Source organism: Lonchura striata, chromosome 26, assembly GCF_050655825.1.
Source record: "Lonchura striata isolate lonStrDom1 chromosome 26, ASM5065582v1, whole genome shotgun sequence".
Classification (NCBI taxonomy): domain Eukaryota; kingdom Metazoa; phylum Chordata; class Aves; order Passeriformes; family Estrildidae; genus Lonchura; species Lonchura striata.
In genome coordinates, this window is record NC_140728.1 from 4,655,558 (window position 1) to 4,674,664 (window position 19,107).

A 19,107-nucleotide genomic window follows, 5' to 3' on the forward strand; every position below is an offset into this window, starting at 1 on the left:
GGGCACGGAGGGGTTTGGGGGGGCTGCGCTGCTCCCCGGGGATGTCCTGGTGCCCACACTGAGCTGGGGGAGGTTGGCACCTCTGTCCCTTCCCTCCAGGTGAGCGTGAGCAGCGCAGCGGGGTCGGGGTGGTGCCATGGGGAGGGGATCAGAGCCCTGCCAGGGGCAGATGTGCCCTGAGAGACCTCCGGGATGCCCTCCTGCTCCCTGGGGCTGTGGGGATGGGGAAGGGGCTGCTCCATCCATCATCCATCCATCCATCATCCATCCAGCATCCATCATCCATCCATCCATCATCCATCCAGCATCCATCATCCATCCATCCATTCATCATCCATCATCCATCCATCTATCCATCCATCCATCATCCATCCTCCATCCATCCATCATCCATCCATCATCGATCATCCATCCATCCATCATCCATCCATCCATCATCCATCCATCCATCCATCATCCATCATCCATCCATCATCCATCCATCCATCATCCATCCATCCATCCATCATCAATCATCCATCCATCATCCATCCATCCATCATCCATCCATCCATCCATCCATCCATCTATCCATCCATCCATCATCCATCCTCCATCCATCCATCCATTCAGCATCCATCATCCATCCATCCATCCATCATCCATCCATCCATCATCCATCCATCCATCCATCCATCCATCATCCATCATCCATCCATCCATCCATCCATCCATCCATCCATCCATCCATCATCCATCATCCATCCATCCATCATCCATCCATCCATCATCCATCATCCATCCATCATCCATCCATCCATCATCCATCCATCCATCCATCATCCATCCATCATCCATCCATCATCCATCCATCCATCCATCCATCATCCATCCATCCATCCATCATCAATCATCCATCCATCATCCATCCATCCATCATCCATCCATCCATCCATCCATCATCCATCCATCCATCCATCCATCATCCATCCATCCATCCATCATCCATCCATCATCCATCCATCCATCCATCATCCATCCATCCATCCATCATCCATCATCCATCATCCATCATCCATCCATCCACTGCTCCCAGGTGCTCCCAGCTGTGCCCAGCTGTGCCCCAGGTGTTTCCAGGTGCTCCCAGTGCCAGGCCAGGCTGTGCCCAGCAGTCCTAACGTGTTCTCCCCAAAAACCAGGGGGTGCAGAGCAGCTGGTCTCAGCAAAGTTGCATTTCCAGCAGCTCCTGCCCGGCCAAACCCCCCAAATCCCCACCCGGAGCCCCCAGACCCTCCCGGGGCAGCACAGGGGCCGGCAGCTCCTCCCTGGAGCACCTCTCGGTGGGGACAACACCAAAACAAGGAGGGGACAAGGCCACAGGTCCATGGAGGGCATCTCCCGGGGGTTCGGGTCCTGCTGGAGCCGGGAATTCTGCCGAGGGTCGGGTGGGAGCCGCTCCTTTCCCAGCGCTTCCATCTCCATGGCGACCGGGGGAAGAACGCGAGCTCCGGGTTTAAAATATGCTCTGCCTCCGGTTCTTGCCGCGGGCTGGGGAAGGGAGACAGGGACGGGGCTCGGGGGTGGCTCTGCATGGCGCTGGGGCATTCCCAGAGGAGCCAGCTGTGCCTCAGGATGCCCAGATGTGACAACAAAGGTGCCCAGGGGTGATTTGTGGACTGGAGAGGTAACAGGGAGCAGGTTTGGGGTTTTGCTGCCCATCCTGGCAGCAGCTGGGAGAGATCCCAGCCCTTGCCCAGCCCTACCTGAGTGCTGGAAGGCCGAGCCTCGGTGGCCGGGGTCCTTCTGGAGCTGGATCTCCTTCAGGGAGAAGATGGAGGCATCTGGGCAGAGAGGGCACAGAGAAGGGTCAGTCCTGTCCCAGGGTGGCACCTCCACGGAGCTCTTCCCTCAGCCTGCCACCCCATCTCATCCCACCCCAATGATTATTAATTATTATTATTAGATTATTTATTATTCCTCACTCCCACAGCCATCACCTCCTGCCCCACCCTGCTGCAGAAGGGAGCAGAGAGGTGCCTGAACCCCTTTTCCACCCCTTTTCCACCCCTTTTCCACCCCTTTTCGAGGGCCCGGGCAGCACTTACTGTCAGGCAGGAGGTGCACGCGCTCCCCCAGGCTCTTGAAGTAGGGGTGCTGCAGGGCTGCCTCGGCTGAGATCCGGCCCTTGGCCCTGTACTGCACAAAGCCCCGAGAAAAGCCGTCAATGCTCATTTCCACCACACGCCTGGGCACCTTTGCACATTTATACCACACATCTGGGCATCCCTGCACACTTACACCACACATCTGGGCACCCCTGCACACCTACACCACACACGTGGGCATCCCTGCACACCTACACCACACATCTGGGCACCTTTGTACATTTACACCACACACCTGGGCACCCCTGTACACCTACACCACACATCTGGGCACCTCTCTACATTTTCACCACACACCTGGGCACTTTTGTACATTTAACTCACACATCTGGGCACCCCTGTATACCTACACCACACACCTGGGCACCCCTGCACGTTTATATCACACACCTGGGCACCTCTCTACACTTACACCACACACCTGGGCACGTCTCTACATTCACCTCACACATCTGGGCACCCCTGCACATTCACCTCACACATCTGGGCACCCCTGCCCATCCACCTCCCACACCTGGGCACCTCTCTACATTCACCTCACACACCTGGGCACGTCTCTACATTCACCTCACACATCTGGGCACCTTTGCACATTCACCTCACACACCTGGGCACCTCGCTACACTTGTCTCACACATCTGGGCACCCCTGCCCATCCCGGCCGTGCCCCCCACCCACCTCGTGGCACTGCCCTGCCCCAGGTGCCCCTTCCCTGCCCCAGAGCCCCTCTGCCCCCGCCCCCGGCTGCCCCCGCGCTCACCAGGAGGAGATCTGCCAGCAGGTCGATGCCCTCCGAGTCCAGCCTGGGGGAGAGGGGAAATTAAACCAAAACTGCCCCGAGGCTGCTCCAACAACCCCAGCGAGGGACGAGGGGCACCACGAGCAGCAAATGAGCCTGGGCTGCCCAGGCTGCCCTCTCCACCCCTCAAACTCCCCAGTCCTCGACCGTCCCTGCTCCTGGGGTACCTCGGGGCGTGATTTATCAGCGGCTGGGCTCGGTACTGGGTGAAGTTGTAAGCCTTGAACTCCTCGTTGGACGTTATGCCAGGCCAGGTGTCCTCTGTGGGGGTTCCTGTGAGGGGAGAGGGGACCTGCCATGGGCACTGGGTGGGATGGAAACGCGGCAGGAGGGATGGAAATGCAGCAGGAAGGATGGAAATGCGGCAGGAGAGAGGGGCCCTGCCCCTGGCAGAGGGCACCCATGTCCCCAGGGGGGAAAGGAGCCTCTCATCCTTGCCCCTGTGCCAGCCTGGAGGGGACTGCAGGCAGCTTCTGTCCGTGCCAGCTGAGCCCTGCCCACCCCAGCCATGTGTGCCCACCTCTGCCCACCCCATTCCATCCTCCTTCCTTCCTCTGACCCCAGTCCACCCCATCCCACCCCTGTTCCCTCCTTCCCACCCCATCCCTCCTCATCCCACTCCACCCCATCCCTGTTCCCTCCTTCCCACCTCATCTCACCCCATCCTTGTTCATCCCATCCTACCTCATCCCTGTTCGTTCCTGTCCACCCCATCCCATCCCACAGATCCCATCCCATCCTATCCTATCTCAGCCCACCCCAGCCTATTCCTGTTCATTCCTGTCTACCTCATCCCACCCATCCCACAGATCCCATCCCACCCCACCCCATCCCACAGATCCCATCCCATCCCATCCCATCCCACCCCCTTCCCAGTCTAACCCATCTCTTTTCCCACCTTCCTACCACATCCCACCTCTTCCTTGTTCATCCCTGTTCATCCCATGGATCCCATCCCATCCCATCCCATCCCATCCCATCCCATCCCATCCCATCCCATCCCATCCCATCCCATCCCATCCCATCCCATCCCATCCCATCCCATCCCATCCCTTTTCCCTCCTTCCTACCACATCCCACCGCATCCCTGTTCATCCCACCCCATCCCGTGGATCCCATCCCACAGATCACATCCCATCCCATCCCATGGATCCCATCCCATGAATCCCACCCCATAGATCCCACCCCACGGATCCCACCCCACGGATCCCACCCCACGATCCCACCCCACGATCCCACCCCACGGATCCCACCCCACGATCCCGCCCCACGATCCCGCCCCACGATCCCGCCGTTCCGTCCCGCCCGTTCCCCGCGCTGCCGGTGCCGCGGGCAGCCGCTGCCCCCGCGTGGGGACGCGGGCTCGGCGCAGCGGCGCTCACCGAGCAGGCGGAAGATGAGGTGCAGCTCCTCCTTCACCGTGGAGCCGGGGAACATCGGCCGGCCCGTCACCATCTCGTAGTGGATGCACCCGACCCCCCTAAAGCGCAGGGGACACCCCGGGATCAGCGGGACAAACCCCGGGATCGGAGGGACAAACCCCGGGATCATCAGGGACAAACCCCGGGATCGGCGGGACAAACCCCGGGATCGGAGGGACAAACCCCGGGATCATCAGGGACAAACCCCGGGATCGGCGGGACAAACCCCGGGATCATCAGGGACAAACCCTGGGATCAGGGGGGACAAACCCCGGGATTAGCGGGGACAAACCCCAGGACTGGGGGGGACAAACCCTGGGATCAACAGGACAAACCCCAGGATCAGGAAGGAAAAACCCCGGGATCGGGAGGGCAAACCCCGGGATTAGCGGGGACAAACCCCGGGATCGGGGGGACAAACCCCGGGATCGGTGGGGACAATCCCAGGGATCATCAGTGGGGGACAAACCCCGGGGTCAGGGGGACAAATCCTGGGATCAGGGGGGACAAACCCCGGGGTCAGGGGGACAAATCCTGGGATCAGGGGGGACAAACCCCGGGATTAGCGGGGACAAACCCCAGGATTGGGGGGGACAAACCCTGGGATCAACAGGACAAACCCCAGGATCAGGAAGGAAAAACCCCGGGATCGGGAGGGCAAACCCCGGGATTAGCGGGGACAAACCCCGGGATCGGGGGGACAAACCCCGGGATCGGTGGGGACAATCCCAGGGATCATCAGTGGGGGACAAACCCCGGGATCAGGGGGACAAATCCTGGGATCAGGGGGACAAACCCGGCGGGTGGCACTGATGGAGCGGGATCAGCTCCCGGTGGGATGGGGATGGCACAGAGTGCAAGGGGACGGGGAAAACTGCTCTGGGAGAGCTCTGGGGACATGGGGACAGGGAAATGTGCACTGGGATAGCCCCTGGGACAGGGAAAACTGCACTGGGAGAGCTCTGGGATGAGGGAATTCTGCTCTGGGAGAGCTCTGGGGACAGGGAAATCTGCACTGGGAGAGACTGGGGACATGGAAAACAGGTCTGAGAGAGCTCTGGGCATAGGGAAATCACTGGGAGAGCTCTGGGGACAGGGAGAACAGATTTGGAAAAGTCCCCAAAACTCTGGCATCAACAGACCCAGGGGACAGGGAAGACTGTCTTGGGAGAACTCTGGGATGAGGGAATTCTGCTCTGGAAGAGCACTGGGGACAAGGAAATCTGCTCTGGGAAAGCCCCAAGGAACAGGGAAATCTGCACTGGGAGAGCTCTGGGGATGGGGAAAGCAGCCCTGGGAGAGCCCACCAGCCTCTGTTGTACCCAACACGGTGAGGATGAGGATGGAAACGCTGGGCTCCATCCTGGAGAGCCCGGGCAGCTCCCGGGAAGCTCCCGGGCCGCTCGGGGCCTCACCACATGTCGATGGGCGTGGAATACTCAGTGGATCCCAGCAGGACGTCGGGGGGCCGGTACCAGAGCGTCACCACCTCGTTGGAATAGGTTTTTGTGGGGACCGACTTGGCCCTGGCTAATCCTGAGGGCAGGAGGGGCGCGCATCAGGGAGTTGCCCCTTTTTCCTGATCCTGCGCCGTCCCCGGGGGGCTTCACTTACCAAAATCCGCCAGCTTGAGCTCCCCTCGCTCGTTGATGAGCAGGTTCTGGGGTTTGAGGTCTCGGTGCAGGATTTTCCTGCCGTGGCAATAAGCCAGGCCACGGAGCAGCTGGAACATGAAGATCTGCGGGGAGGAGGAGGAGGAGGAGGGGGTGCATTTAGGACTAAAAATCAACCTGCCTTGAGGAATCTGGATGTTGTGGGCAGAAAAAACCCCTCAGAGCTGGGCTGGGGTGGGAAACGCTGTGGGGAAGTGCCACAGCATGGGATGAGCCAAGTGTGCACATGGAGTGATTTTATTTAGGGTGGTGGCGACCCGAGGAACGCTGGGGGAGCCTCAGAAAGGGAGCAAGAACTGACGGTGAAGGGATCTCCAGCCTCCCCCAGCCCCAAAACAGCCCCACCAGGGTGGGGGACAGCATGGGGGTCCCAGGTACGGCCTCATCTGTGGGACTCAGATTCAGCCAAAGAAAGAAACTGAGAGTTTCAGCCAGGCAGAAGCCTGGGAAAGAGCTGGAGAGGAATGTAAATAATTCTTTATCTCTCTTGTTGTTCACATTGTTTATAGTTAAGTTCTATCACTGTGCGTCAAGCACTGTACACCAATGGAATGAGTTGTTTTCACTTCAGGATCAATGAATTTGGTCCTCACACGGCTCTGCATAAAGAGCAGTGTATTTTGAATAAACCAAAGTTTTACTCTCAGTTTTTTCCCATTGGACCAATGGAGTTGGTCCTCATGGAGCTCTGTATAAAGAGCAGTGCATTTTGAATAAATCAGAGTTTTACTCTCAGTTTTTCTTTCCATTGGACTCATGAATTCGGTCCTCACAAAGCTCTGTATAAAGAGCATTGTATTTTGAATAAATCAGAGTTTTACTCTCAGTTTTTTTCCATTGGACCAATGGAGTTGACCCTCTGTATAAAGAGCGGTGTATTTTGAATAAATCGGAGTTTTACTCTCAGTTTTTTTTGCGTTGGCCCTCACGAAGCTCTGTATAAAGAACGGTGTATTTTGAATAAATCAGAGTTTTACTCAGGTTTTTTTCCTTTGGTCCAATGGAGTTGGTCCTCACAAGGCTCTGTATAAAGAGCAGTGTATTTTGAATAAACTGGAGTTTTACTCTCAGTTTTTTTTCCATTGGTCCTCACGGAGCTCTGTATAAAACAGCAGTGTATTTTGAATAAATCGGAGTTTTACTCTCAGTTTTTTTCCATTGAACCAATGGAGTTGGCCCTCACAGAGCTCTGTATAAAGAACATTGTATTTTGAATAAATCGGAGTTTTACTCTCAGTTTTTTTCCATTGGATCAATGGAGTTGGCCCTCTGTATAAAGAGTGGTGTATTTTGAATAAATCAGAGTTTTACTCTCAGTTTTTTCCATTGGATCAATGGAGTTGGCCCTCTGTATAAAGAGCGGGGTATTTTGAATAAATCGGAGTTTTACTCTCACAGCCTTCTGATCAGTCTCTTCACTCCCGTCCTGCCTCGACAGCGACACTCACCTTCACGTTGTGCACACTCATCAGGTTCCCGCAGTTCTCCAGGTACTGCTTGAGGTCGTTGTCCTGCGGCGGGAAGGACGCGTCAGTCTGTCCTTCCTCGTCCCCCCCAGGCCCCAGAGAAGCCCCCAGACCCACCAGGTACTCGAAGACGAGGGTGAGGCAGCGCTCGGTGTGGATGATGTCGTGCAGGGTGACGATGTTGGCGTGCTTGAGGTTCTTCAGCAGCGACACTGCGGGGACAGCGGGGTTGGGGCGGCAGGAGCCGGGGCTGAGCGCGGCCACAGCCATCCCAAATCCTCCCTCCCGGCCTCACCTTCCCGGATGGCCGTGCAGGGAGCCCCCTCCTCGTGCTCCAGGCGGATTTCCTTCAGCGCCACCAGGTTTTCTGTCAGTTTGCTGCGGCCCTTGAACACCGTGGCGTAGGTGCCCTGGCAGGGGACAGGGGACATTTCCCAGGGTGGCACAGCACCAGTGTCCCCAAAACATCTGGAGGAAGGACCCTTTGAGGTGACAGCTCTGAGCTCCACAAGAAAGAATTGCTCCTTCTTGGATATTGAGGATTTTTGCCCCTTGTGCTTCGAGCTGCCCTTTGAATTGCATTGGATTCCTTACAGGGGTCTGACAGACTACTCACCTCTCCCAGTTTGTCCAGTTTAATGTAGGTTTCCAGCTTCCCAAAGCCGATATCTGACTGTGAGAGAGAAAGGAAAGCATCACTGGGGAGGAGGGAACCTCATCCGGGGGTGGCTTCACCTCCACAACCTTTCCAGGGACGCTGGGCAGTGACAACTGGGATTTTTACTCCACTGACTGCCCAAACCCTCTGTGGATCCTGGGAAAAGCCCTGTCCCGAGCAGGGGAGTGAAGGTTGCTGCACAACCCCCAGAGCCACATTCCTTATTTATGAGGGGCTCATGAATATTAATGACATATCATCCTGAGTTTGTTTTATTGATCAGACAGCACCAGCAGGTAAATTCCAGCTCTCCGTCCCCCTTCCCTCCTCCTGAATGGGCACCTCGTGCCCCAAAATGCTCCTGAGGCCTGGCTGTGGCACCTGGGCACCTCTGGTGTCTGCACACGGAGATTTTTGGCTGTTTGGTTGTACACAGAGTTTTTGCTCCCATTTCTGCTGCTGCAGCAGAGAAACGGAAATGCCACCACTGGAGCAAAGGCTGATTCATTATTTATCCTCATTTGCATTTCCACTGGCAAGAGGCTCCGGCTGAGCTGCAGGAGGGTTTTCCTCTCCTGCTTTGGGAAGGAGCCAGGCTGGGAGGGCAGCCAGGTGTGCCCAGGGGGGTGAAGGAAGGTGGGAATGGCCCAGCAGGTGCAGCTGGGAAAGGGATGCAGAGCCCAGAATCGTGGAATTATTGGGGCTGGAAAATCCCTGTGGGATCATCGAGTCCAGGCTGTGCCCAATCCCCACCCTGAGCACTCAGTGCCACCTCCAGGGATGGGCACTCCAAACCCCCTGGCAGCCCCTTCCAACCCTTCCCATGAGGAAATTCCTGCTGGTGTCCAACCTGAGCCTCCCCAGCACAGCCTGAGGCCGTTCCCTCTCCTCCTGTCCCTGTTCCCTGGGATGAGATCCCAAATCCCCCCGGCTGTCCCCTCCTGTCAGGAGTTGTGCAGAGCCAGAAATTCCCCCTGAGCCTCCTTTGCTCCAGGCTGAGCCCCTTCCCAGCTCCCTCAGGACTCTCCAAACCCTTCCCAGCTCCTCAGGATTCTCCAAACCCTCCCCAGGTCCCTCAGCTCCTCCCGGTGCTGCTGGGGCTGTGCAGGAAGGGCTGGGAATGGGCAGGGCCATGAGGGGACCTCAGTGCCAGCCAGGGGAGCTGGCACAGCAGGTCAGGGACACACGGGGGGCACCGTGCCCGGCACTGTCCCCTCTGTCGGTGCCACTCACGAGGGAGGCCCGCCGGGACATCCTGCTCAGGGGCTTGGGGAGCTCCAGGCTCTCCATCTGCAGCTTCTGCAGGAACTCGGGGGGCAGCCGGATGTCCATGGGCAGCGAGAGGCGCTTGCTGACGTCCTGCAGGGAGGGGACAGACGACAGGGAGGTGACAGCAGGACTTCCAGGGGGAAAATCTCTGTCACGGAGCTGGCAGTGATGCTGCTCAAGGGAATTTGGGTGGTGGCATGTTGGAACTCAAAATGTCTCTCAGACATTTTTAGAGGTTCCAGGCCTTGGTCAGGAGCATTTTAGACCCTGGCAGGCAGCTGTGATTTTGAGTTTGAGCCATGGAATGAGTTACCAACTTTGGAGGTGGAACAAGCAGTCACAAAGGGTTGGATATTATAGTAAAAGTAGTTATAAAACAGAGGGGAAAATTCTTTAGTATTGTACACGGGGGTTTTAACACCTGTACAGGGGGGTTTTTACTTTGTACATGGGGGTCAGAAGTTCTAAGATGGAGGAAAGTGGGCTGATCCTCTTCTTCCTCCTTCTTCTTCCTTGCTTCAATGTTCTTGGTGATGTTGGCACTCACAGATTGGTTTAGAGTAGAAAAGTACCATTTAATATAGGTAGTAGGTATTGGGGGAAAACTATAAACATGTAATACGTAATATATCATATAAAAGATAGAAAATCACCATTTAATATAGGTAATAGGCATTGGGGAAAACTGTAACCATGTAACACGTAATGTACATATAAAAGATAGAAAATCACCATTTAATATAGGTAATAGGCATTGGGGTAAAACTGTAACCATGTCACACGTAATGTACCATATAAAAGACAGCAGCAGCCCTGGCGGGGAGAGAAGAAGCAGTCGGGGTCAGAGAGGATGTCAGGGTGTGTGTGTGCCTCTGCCTGAGCTGTGAGCAAACCACAGCAGCCCGAGAAGAAAATCTTTTAGAAAACTCACAATAAACTGCCTTGAGACCAAACAACAAGAGCCTGCGGAGTTTTTCTTTGGAAGCTCAGGGCTCAGTTGGAGGAGAAATTTCACCACCACACGGGACCCCAGAGCCAGGCGGGGACTCTCAGCAGAGGGCTCGTGTGTGACACTGCCACCTCCCAGACCGCACCCAGCCAGCGAGGAGGTGACACCCAGAGGTGCCCCCAGGTCCCCACCCTGTCCCCAGCACTTGCCTCCATGGAGAAGCGGCGCTGGCCGTGGTTGCGGTAGCGCACGGCGGCCACCGGCGACCGGCCCTGCCCCTCCGGCGGGGACACGGGGCTGCCGTCAGCTGCCACCTCCCTGCCCAGCTGTGCCAGCTGCAGGTGTCCCTGAGCCAGGTCTGGGGACAAAAGAGAGCAGAGTGAGCTGCCGCAGTGGTGGCAGGAGCGACAAGGGGTGATGCTCTGGGGAACACGGGAATCTCTTTTTCCTTCTCTCTGTGCACAGGGAATTCTGTTTCCACAGAAATCACAGGAATCACAGAAATCACAGAAATCGCAGAAATCACAGAAATCACAGAAATCGCAGAAATCACAGAAATCACAGAAATCACAGAAATCACGGAAATCACAGAATCCCAGAATAATGAGGTTGAAGAGACCTCTAAGATCACCAAGTCCAACCTATGCCCCAACACCACAACCAGACCATAGCACCAAGTGCCATGTCCAGTCTTTTGTTAAACACATCCAGAGATGGTGATTCCACCGCCTCCCTGGGAAGACAATTCCAGTATTTTATTATTCTTCCAGTGAAAAATTTTTTCCTAATATCCACCCTAAACCTTCCCTGACATAGCTTTTCTCCGGATTCCTGGGGCATTGCCACCCTCAGTGTTCCCAGAGCACAGCCTGCCTGCCACCAGGGCCAGTGACAGAAATCCCAAATGCCACCCCAGTGCTCGTGACAGAAATCCCAAATGCCACCCCAGTGCTCTGCCCCCTGCAGCAGCACCACGGGGTTTGGCAGGGATGAGGATTCGCCTTCCTGCAGATATCTTCCCAAAATGTTTTAGGTAAAACAGCCTGAAACATGGCCTGAAACAGCCTGAAACACAGCCAGGGGCTGCTCCCAAGGAGGATTCCCCTGGGGAATCCATGGATGATTCCAGAGGCTGTTCCCAGGAGGGAGGAGGAGGATTCCCCTGGGGAATCCATAGATGAAGATTCCAGGGCTGCTCCAGGAGGAGGATTCCCCTGCGGAATCCATGGATGATGATTCCAGGGGCTGCTCCCAAGGAGGATTCCCTTGGGGAATCCATGGATAATGATTCCTGGGGCTGCTCCAGGAGGAGGCAGCAGCAAACTGGGCGTGCTGGGAGCCAGGATGATGCACTGGACGCGCTGGGGTGGAGAAAAGGTCCAGCAGGACGGACCAGGCGGTCTGACCCCCCTGCTCCCTCTCTTCTCTCAGCTTTGCAGCCACGCTCCAAAATCCCCCAAAACCCCAAAAATCCCCGGTGCCCTCCCTGCAGACGCTCCCCAGAGCGAGGGGGAGCAGCGAGACTCCCCCAGAGTGCCCCAGGCTGAGCCCTGCACTGTCCCTGCCCTGTCCCTGTCCCTGCCCTGTCCCTGTCCCTGCGCTGTCCCTGCCCTGTCCCTGTCCCTGTCCCTGTCCCTGTCCCTGCGCTGTCCCTGCCCTGTCCCTGTCCCTGTCCCTGCGCTGTCCCTATCCCTGTCCCTGCCCTGTCCCTGCCCTGTCCCTGTCCCTGTCCCTGTCCCTGTCCCTGTCCCTGCGCTGTCCCTGCCCTGTCCCTGTCCCTGCCCTGTCCCTGTCCCTGCCCTGTCCCTGCCCTGTCCCTGTCCCTGCGCTGTCCCTGCCCTGTCCCTGTCCCTGTCCCTGTCCCTGTCCCTGTCCCTGCGCTGTCCCTGCCCTGTCCCTGTCCCTGTCCCTGTCCCTATCCCTGTCCCTGCCCTGTCCCTGCCCTGTCCCTGTCCCTGCGCTGTCCCTGTCCTGTCCCTGCCCTGTCCCTGTCCCTGTCCCTGTCCCTGCGCTGTCCCTGTCCTGTCCCTGCCCTGTCCCGGTCCCTGTCCCTGTCCCTGTCCCCTGTCCCTGCCCTGTCCCTGCCCTGTCCCCGGGGCTCAGGCGACAATCCCGGCTCCGGGGATGATCTCATGGCTGAGGAGCGGGCAGGGAGGGATGGAGGCAGGGCTGGATTTTCACGCGGTGCTGCGCAGGGCTGGGACCTGGCTGCAGTTTGCTCGGCTGATGGATGAGAGGTGGCAGGCAAGTGACCTGGCAAGGCTCCGTGGGTTTGTGCCACGGGCAGCGGGTGAGCGGGGAGGGGAGAACTGCGGGCTCCTGGGTGCCCAGCCCGCACCTGAGGGTGGGTTCAGCCCGTGCCAGGGGGCTGGAGAGCGGCTGAAGTGGTGCCAGGGCTTTTGGGCACACGGGTAAAACCCCTCCTCTGTCCCCTGTCCCTTTCCCTCCATCTGTGTTTACAGCAACAATCAGGAAACGTCACTGAGCTAACCACAGGTATGAAAATAATGTGGATTAATTCAACTGGACCGAATCTTTTTAACTTCCTTGTTTTCCAAGCAAATTATAATCAAGGAAACCAAAGGTCATTTAAGGTCTGACTGAATGGAGCCTGACTAACCCACTGGAAATGATATTTTGGGGTGAATTTATGCTGGTTCCCACGGGTGAAACAAACCTAAAGCTGGGTAAAAAGTGCAACCTGCAAAGCAGCAGCTCTGACTGCACCAAGTGGATCAGAGACAACCTCTTTGTCATGTTAGATGTAAAAGCAGAGGTAAATCCACAACCTGGACACTCCAGTGGATCCAAAAGGATGGAAAAAGGAGGTAAAAATTCACAGAAGGCTCGCAGAGGTGGGGGAGAGGGGTTGGGCCGCCCTGGGATGTGCCAGCCCAGCCCACCCTGCCCTGCCACCGGGAGATTCCCAATCCCAGAGGGCTGGAGCTGCCCTCGGGGCTGGCAGGACCCTGCTGGGAGCTCCGTGAGAAGCTGTGGGTGGCCAGGATTCATTCCACGTGAATTCCGTGAATTCTGGGGAGCCCTGACACAGAAAGAACGAGGCTGCTGCCATATCAAAGAGAACGAAGGCAGACACAGGCAGCCCTTTTTATAAATATACTTAAACTGCTCCTCTGCCAAAACAAGCTTTGATCTCGCAAGGAAAGGGGCCAGGACCCTCCTCTGCCTGCCTGGCTTAGAACTTTTAATTACTTTGCTGAGTGTGAGCTCTCCTCTCCAGGCTCCGTGCTGCTCTGAGCTCGGGTTTTTCATCCTCCTTCCTCCCCCTCATCATCATTCCTGCAGGGCCTGCTGCTCCCCAGGCCAGAGCTGGCTCTGGTTTATCCCTTTCCAGCCCAGACACTGAATTTTGGCTGGACTGGGAGGGCAGAGCAGGCTGGAGGTGTTTGGGAAGAGAGGAGTTGATCCCTGCTGGGCTCAGCTCTCGTCCCTGGCGCAGTGACCACGGTGCCTGAGGTGCCACCGGCTGCCACCAGTGAGGCAGGATGGGCTTGGGAGCCCCGGGGACACCAAGAGGGCTCTGGAGCCCTGGGGACACCGAGAGCCCAGGGACAGAGGCAGGACAGGCTCTGGGGACACCGAGAGCCCAGGGACAGAGGCAGGACGGGCTCTGGGGACACCGAGAGCCCAGGGACAGAGGCAGGACAGGCTCTGGGGACACCGAGAGCCCAGGGACAGAGGCAGGACGGGCTCTGGGGACACCGAGAGCCCAGGGACAGAGGCAGGATGGGCTCTGGGGACACCGAGAGCCCAGGGACAGAGGCAGGACAGGCTCTGGGGACACTGAGAGCCCAGGGACAGAGGCAGGACAGGCTCTGGGGACACTGAGAGCTCAAGGACAGACGCAGAACAGGCTCTGGGGACGCTGAGAGCTCAAGGACAGAGGCAGGACAGGCTCTGGGGACGCTGAGAGCCCAGGGACAGAGGCAGGATGGGCTCTGGAGCCCTGGGGACACCGAGAGCCCAGGGACAGCCCCAGAGATCCTGGCCAGAAGGGCAAAACCTGCAGCAGAGCTGTTCTGTGGGGCAGAGGAGCCGCCCAGCCGTGGCTGCAGGCTCAGCTCTGCTCCCCACAGCTTTTCCCCAGAGTCACTTCTCCCCTCTGCACTTTGGTTCTCCAGCTGCCAGACAGGCACCAAGCGCTGGGAGAGATTCAAACTCAGCTCCAAAGCTGCCACAAGCCCTGGGAGAGGCTGGTGCCCACCTCGGATCGTGGACCCAGCCCTGCTGCTGGCCACACTTTGCTCCTGTTCTCTCCTGGCTCCCTCAGGATCAAGCCCAAAAGCCCGGGGGGAGCCTGGCAGGTGCCACTGGCGCTTTTTGCCACCCAAGGGCAGAGGAAGACCTTGAGGTGGCTTATTAGAGCAGAATAAGAGGGAAATCACCTCTGGGGTTTGCAGAGGACACAAGGAGGAGGAGATAAGGAGCCCAGATCCCACATCCCACAGCAGGAGCAGTGCCCAGGACTTCCTCAGCCTTGCCCCATCTTATCCTGCACGGCTAATTAAGGGCTCGGGTCTAATTACAGCCCTCAGTGGGGGCTGCGGGAGCCCCGGGGGTGCTGCTCGGGTGTCTGCAGGGAGAAGGAAGAGCCTGGGGAGCTGTGGGAGGGAGGGCAGGCGGCTCTGAAGGAGCTTCCAGCATCCTGGGGCAGCTTGGCTGGCACAGCCGGGCCCTCCCCGCCGGGCAGCGCCGGTGCCAGGCGCTGGCATCAGGACTCAGCCGCCCTTCAGCGATGGCAAACAGCCTGAACGGGAGCGGAGGGCACGGGAAGGGGCCGGGCTGCGGCACAGCTGGCAGGAGGCACCAGGGCATGGCTGGGATGCGCCCCGGCGTGAGCCCAGCCCAGCTCTGCCCAGCTCTGCCCAGCTCTGTCCACTCACCAGGCTCTGCCAGGCTCTGTCTGGCTCCCCAAACTCTGCCAGGCTTTGCCCGGCACCCCAAACTCTGCCCGGCTCTGCTCAGGCTCTGCCCAGCTCTGCCCAACTCACCAGGCTCTGCCTGGCTCCCCAAACTCTGCCCAGTTCTGCCCAGGCTCTGCCCACCTCCCCAAACTCTGCCAGGCTCTGCCAAGCTCTGCCAAGCTCTGCCCAGCTCTGCCCAGTTCCCCAAACTCTGCTCAGGCTCTGCCCAGCTCTGCCCGGCTCCCCAAACTCTGCCAGGCTTTGCCCAGCACCCCAAACTCTTCTCCAGCTCTGCTCAGGCTCTGCCAAGCTCTGCCCAGTTCTGCCTGGCCCCCCAAACTCTGCTCCAGCTCCGCCCAAACTCTGCCTGGCTCTGCCCAAACTCTGCCAAACTCTGCCCAAACTCTGCCAAACTCTGCCCAGGCTCTGCCAAGCTCTGCCCATCTCCCCAGGCTCTGCCCGGCTCCCCAGGATCTGCCCAGACTCTGTACAGCTCCCCAAACTCTGCCCAGCTCTGCTCAGGGTCCACCCAGATGTGCTCAAACTCTGCCAGGCTCCCCAAACTTTGCCAGGCTCTGCCCGGCTGTGCCCAAATTCTGCCAGACTCTGCCTGGCTGTGCCCAAACTCTGCCCAGCTCTGCCCGAACCCGGCTGCCCTGCCCGGGCTGTTGGCAGCCCCGCAGCACCCCTGGCCCTGCCCCGGCCCTGCCCGGGGTCTGTGTTCACACAGGGGCTGTGCCCTGGTTTGGGTTTAACCCCTCATCTCCCTGAGTGCCGAAAACCAGCACGCAGGGAGGAGCAAAGGCTGCTCCAGCGAGCCCCGGGTGCTGCCCAGGTCAGAACAGCCCCTTTGGATTCGGGATCATCAGCCCAGAGCCCCCAGAGGGGCCACCTCCGTCTTTTGGGGAGGCAGGAGGAGATCTCTCCTTGTCAGAACTCAAAACGTCCCTCAGACATTTTTGGAGGTTCCAGGCCCCGGTCAGAAGCATTTGAGACCCTGGCACAGCTGGAAACAGCTGTGATTTTGGGTTTGAACCATGGAATGAGTTACCAACCTTGCAGGAAGAACAAGGAGTCACAAAAGTTTAGATATTAGAGTAGAAGTAGTCACAAAGTAGAGGGAAGAATTTTTGAGTGCTGTACAGGGGGGTTTGGTTTTGTACATGGGGGTCAGAGGGTTTAAGATGGATTTGGGATCTGGGCCTGCCCTGTCCTCCCTCTTTCTTCTTCCTCACCTCCATGTTCTTGGTGATGTTGGCACTCACAGATTGGTTTAGAGTAGAAAATCACCATTTAATATAGGTAATAGGCATTGGGGAAAACTGTAACCATGTCACACGTAATGTACCATATAAAAGACAGCAGCAGCCCTGGGTGGGAGAGAAGAAGCAGTCGGGGTCAGAGAGGATGTCAGGGTGTGTGTGTGCCTCTGCCTGAGCTCTGAGCAAACCACAGCAGCCCCAGAAGAAAATCTTTTAGATAACTTGCAATAAACTGCCTTGAGACCAAACAACAGAGACTGCTGAGCCTTTCTTGGGAAGCTCGGGTTGGAGGAGGGATTTTCCACCACACGGAGCCCCTGAACCAGGCTGAGCTCTGTCTCCACACTTTCCCACTCTACATCTTAACCACAGCTCCCCATTTCGGGCAGATTCCTTTCCCTCCCTGGTGCAAGGATAAATCTCTCTGCAGCTTTAATGCCGAGGTGTTGTCAGCCCCGCGGGGGAAAGCAACACAGAACGAGGGGCAGACACCTCCCACACAGCCCGCGAGGGGCTGGGGCAGGGCTGGGGAGGCTTTCACCCCCTCACCTTCGTTCCTCTGGTTGTTGAGCTGGTTGAACTGCTCCGTGAACTCCGTCAGAGACTCCTCGATGGTCTCCGTGCGCGGCACCGAGAGCGAAAACCTCCTCTTGAAGTTCTTCATCTTGTTCATCTTCCCTCGTGCTGCCAGGGACGGCAGAGCCCTGCGGGGAAGGGGACAGCAGGTTCAGAGGGCTGGACAGCACCACGATGGGTCCCCAGCCCCACAGCTTCTGCTTTTTGGGGTTGGCAGCATTCTGACCTGAATTACCACCCCACAGCTGCTGCTCTTTGGGGTTCAGAACATCCTGACCTCCAATTTCCACCTCACAGCTATTCTTTGGGGTTGGCAGCATCTCAACCTGAATTTCCACCCCACAGCTGCTGCTTGTTGGTGTTGGCATCTTCCACACCCCAATTTCTACCCCACAGCTGCTGCTCTTTGGGGTTCAGAACATCCTGACCCCCAATTTCCACCCCACAGCTGCTGCTTGTTGGAGTTGGCAGCATCTCGATCTGAATTTCCACCCCACAGCTGCTGCACTTTGGGGTTGGCAGCATTCCAACCCAAATTTCCACCCCACAGCTGCTGCTTTTTGGGGTTGGCATCTTCCACACCCCAATTCCTACCCCACAGCTGCTGTTCTTTGGGGTTTGGAACATCCTGACCCCCAATTTCCACCTCACAGATACTCTTCTTTGGGGTTGGCAACATCTCAACCTGAATTTCCACCCCAATCCCAGCTCGATCCCAGCCCGATCCCAGCCCGATCCCAGCTCGATCCCAGCTCAATCCAAGCTTGATCCCAACTCGATCCTGGCCCAATTCCAGCCTGATTCTCACCTGATCCCAGCTTGATCCCAGCCCGATCCCAACTCGATCCCAGTCCAATACCAACTTGATCCCATCTCGATCCCAGCCCAATTCCAACTCAATCCCAGCTCAAACCCAGCTCGATCCCAGCTCGATCCCAGCTCGATTCCAGCTCGATCCCAGCTCGACCCCAGCCCGATTCCAGCTTGATCCCAACTTGATCCCAGCCCCACCCCAGCCCCATCCCAGCCCCATCCCAGCCCGATCCCAACTCGATCCCAGCTTGACCCCAGCCCGATCCCAGCTCGATCCCAGCCCGATTCCAGCTTGATTCCAGCTCAATCCCAGTTTGATCCCAGCCCCACCCCAGCCCCATCCCAGCCCCATCCCAGCCCGATCCCAACTCGATCCCAGCTTGACCCCAGCCCGATCCCAGCTCAATCCCAGCTCCGGGTGCCTCCTCGTGCTGGGTGTCAGAATCGCCCTAACTGCAGATGAGATTAAAGCAATAAAACCCTTAAAGGAAGAAAACCCTCGTGTGGGGAGCTCACCCCAAACGCGGCTTTGCCTTTCCTGCTTTGGCTCTTCCCAGGCTCAGCTGGGATCAGGCTGGAAGTGCTGCCTGGGCTGGGTTTGGGCTCCAGCCCTGCTGCAATTCCACCTGGCCAGCATGGATCCAGCACGGATCCAGAACTCCCTGGATTTACAGACACGAAATCCCAGAATCCCAATTCAATTTAGGATGGAGGGACCTTGGGAATCATCTCATGGCACCCCCTGCCATGGGCTTGGCCACCTTCCACTGTCCCAGGTTGCTCCAGGGCCTGTCCAACCTGGCCTCGGACGCTGGCAGGAATGGGGCATCAGTGTCCCACCCCTGGGCGGTCACAGCTCTGCCCCTTCCAGCCTCAGGCCTGAGGAGTTTTGGGTCTGTCCCTCTCCTCTTCCCAATCCCAGGAGCGTGGGGATGCTCCTCCTGCATCCCTCATCCTCTGGACGCTCCAACCTCCCCGCCAGGCGATTTTCCATGAACAGCCCTGGACTTTAACGCTGCTCTCAGCCCCCAACCCAATCTCTCACCCCTTGGTACCGAACAAACCCCAAAACTTCTCAGGGATGTTTTTTTCCCCACAGGGAGCGGCTCTTTGCCCGCACATCGCAGACCCCCGGAGCGGCTCGGCCCCTTC

The 19,107-nt window shown here is 57.8% G+C and overlaps 1 protein-coding gene across 2 annotated transcripts in view; it reads right to left on the minus strand.

Moving 5' to 3' along the window:
• Window positions 1–1,193: 1,193 nt before the first annotated feature.
• Window positions 1,194–19,107, minus strand: part of CDK18 (cyclin dependent kinase 18) — a 38,858-nt gene continuing 20,944 nt past the window's right edge. Inside the window, exons 2-16 of one of the 2 annotated variants that reach the window (XM_085561243.1) lie at window positions 17,116–17,270; window positions 10,589–10,737; window positions 9,395–9,520; window positions 8,120–8,176; window positions 7,799–7,913; window positions 7,621–7,715; window positions 7,486–7,548; window positions 5,979–6,102; window positions 5,780–5,900; window positions 4,326–4,423; window positions 3,111–3,216; window positions 2,905–2,947; window positions 2,085–2,175; window positions 1,743–1,820; window positions 1,194–1,527 (exon numbers count right to left, since the gene is read on the minus strand). In XM_085561243.1, the coding sequence (XP_085417369.1) occupies window positions 1,493–1,527; window positions 1,743–1,820; window positions 2,085–2,175; window positions 2,905–2,947; window positions 3,111–3,216; window positions 4,326–4,423; window positions 5,780–5,900; window positions 5,979–6,102; window positions 7,486–7,548; window positions 7,621–7,715; window positions 7,799–7,913; window positions 8,120–8,176; window positions 9,395–9,520; window positions 10,589–10,737; window positions 17,116–17,239 (1,425 nt within the window). In that variant the 5' untranslated portion in view covers window positions 17,240–17,270 and the 3' untranslated portion in view covers window positions 1,194–1,492. Of the gene's footprint in view, window positions 1,528–1,742; window positions 1,821–2,084; window positions 2,176–2,904; window positions 2,948–3,110; window positions 3,217–4,325; window positions 4,424–5,779; window positions 5,901–5,978; window positions 6,103–7,485; window positions 7,549–7,620; window positions 7,716–7,798; window positions 7,914–8,119; window positions 8,177–9,394; window positions 9,521–9,871; window positions 9,993–10,588; window positions 10,738–17,115; window positions 17,271–19,107 lie in introns of those variants that run through there. The other variant, XM_085561244.1, reaches the window with a different exon arrangement.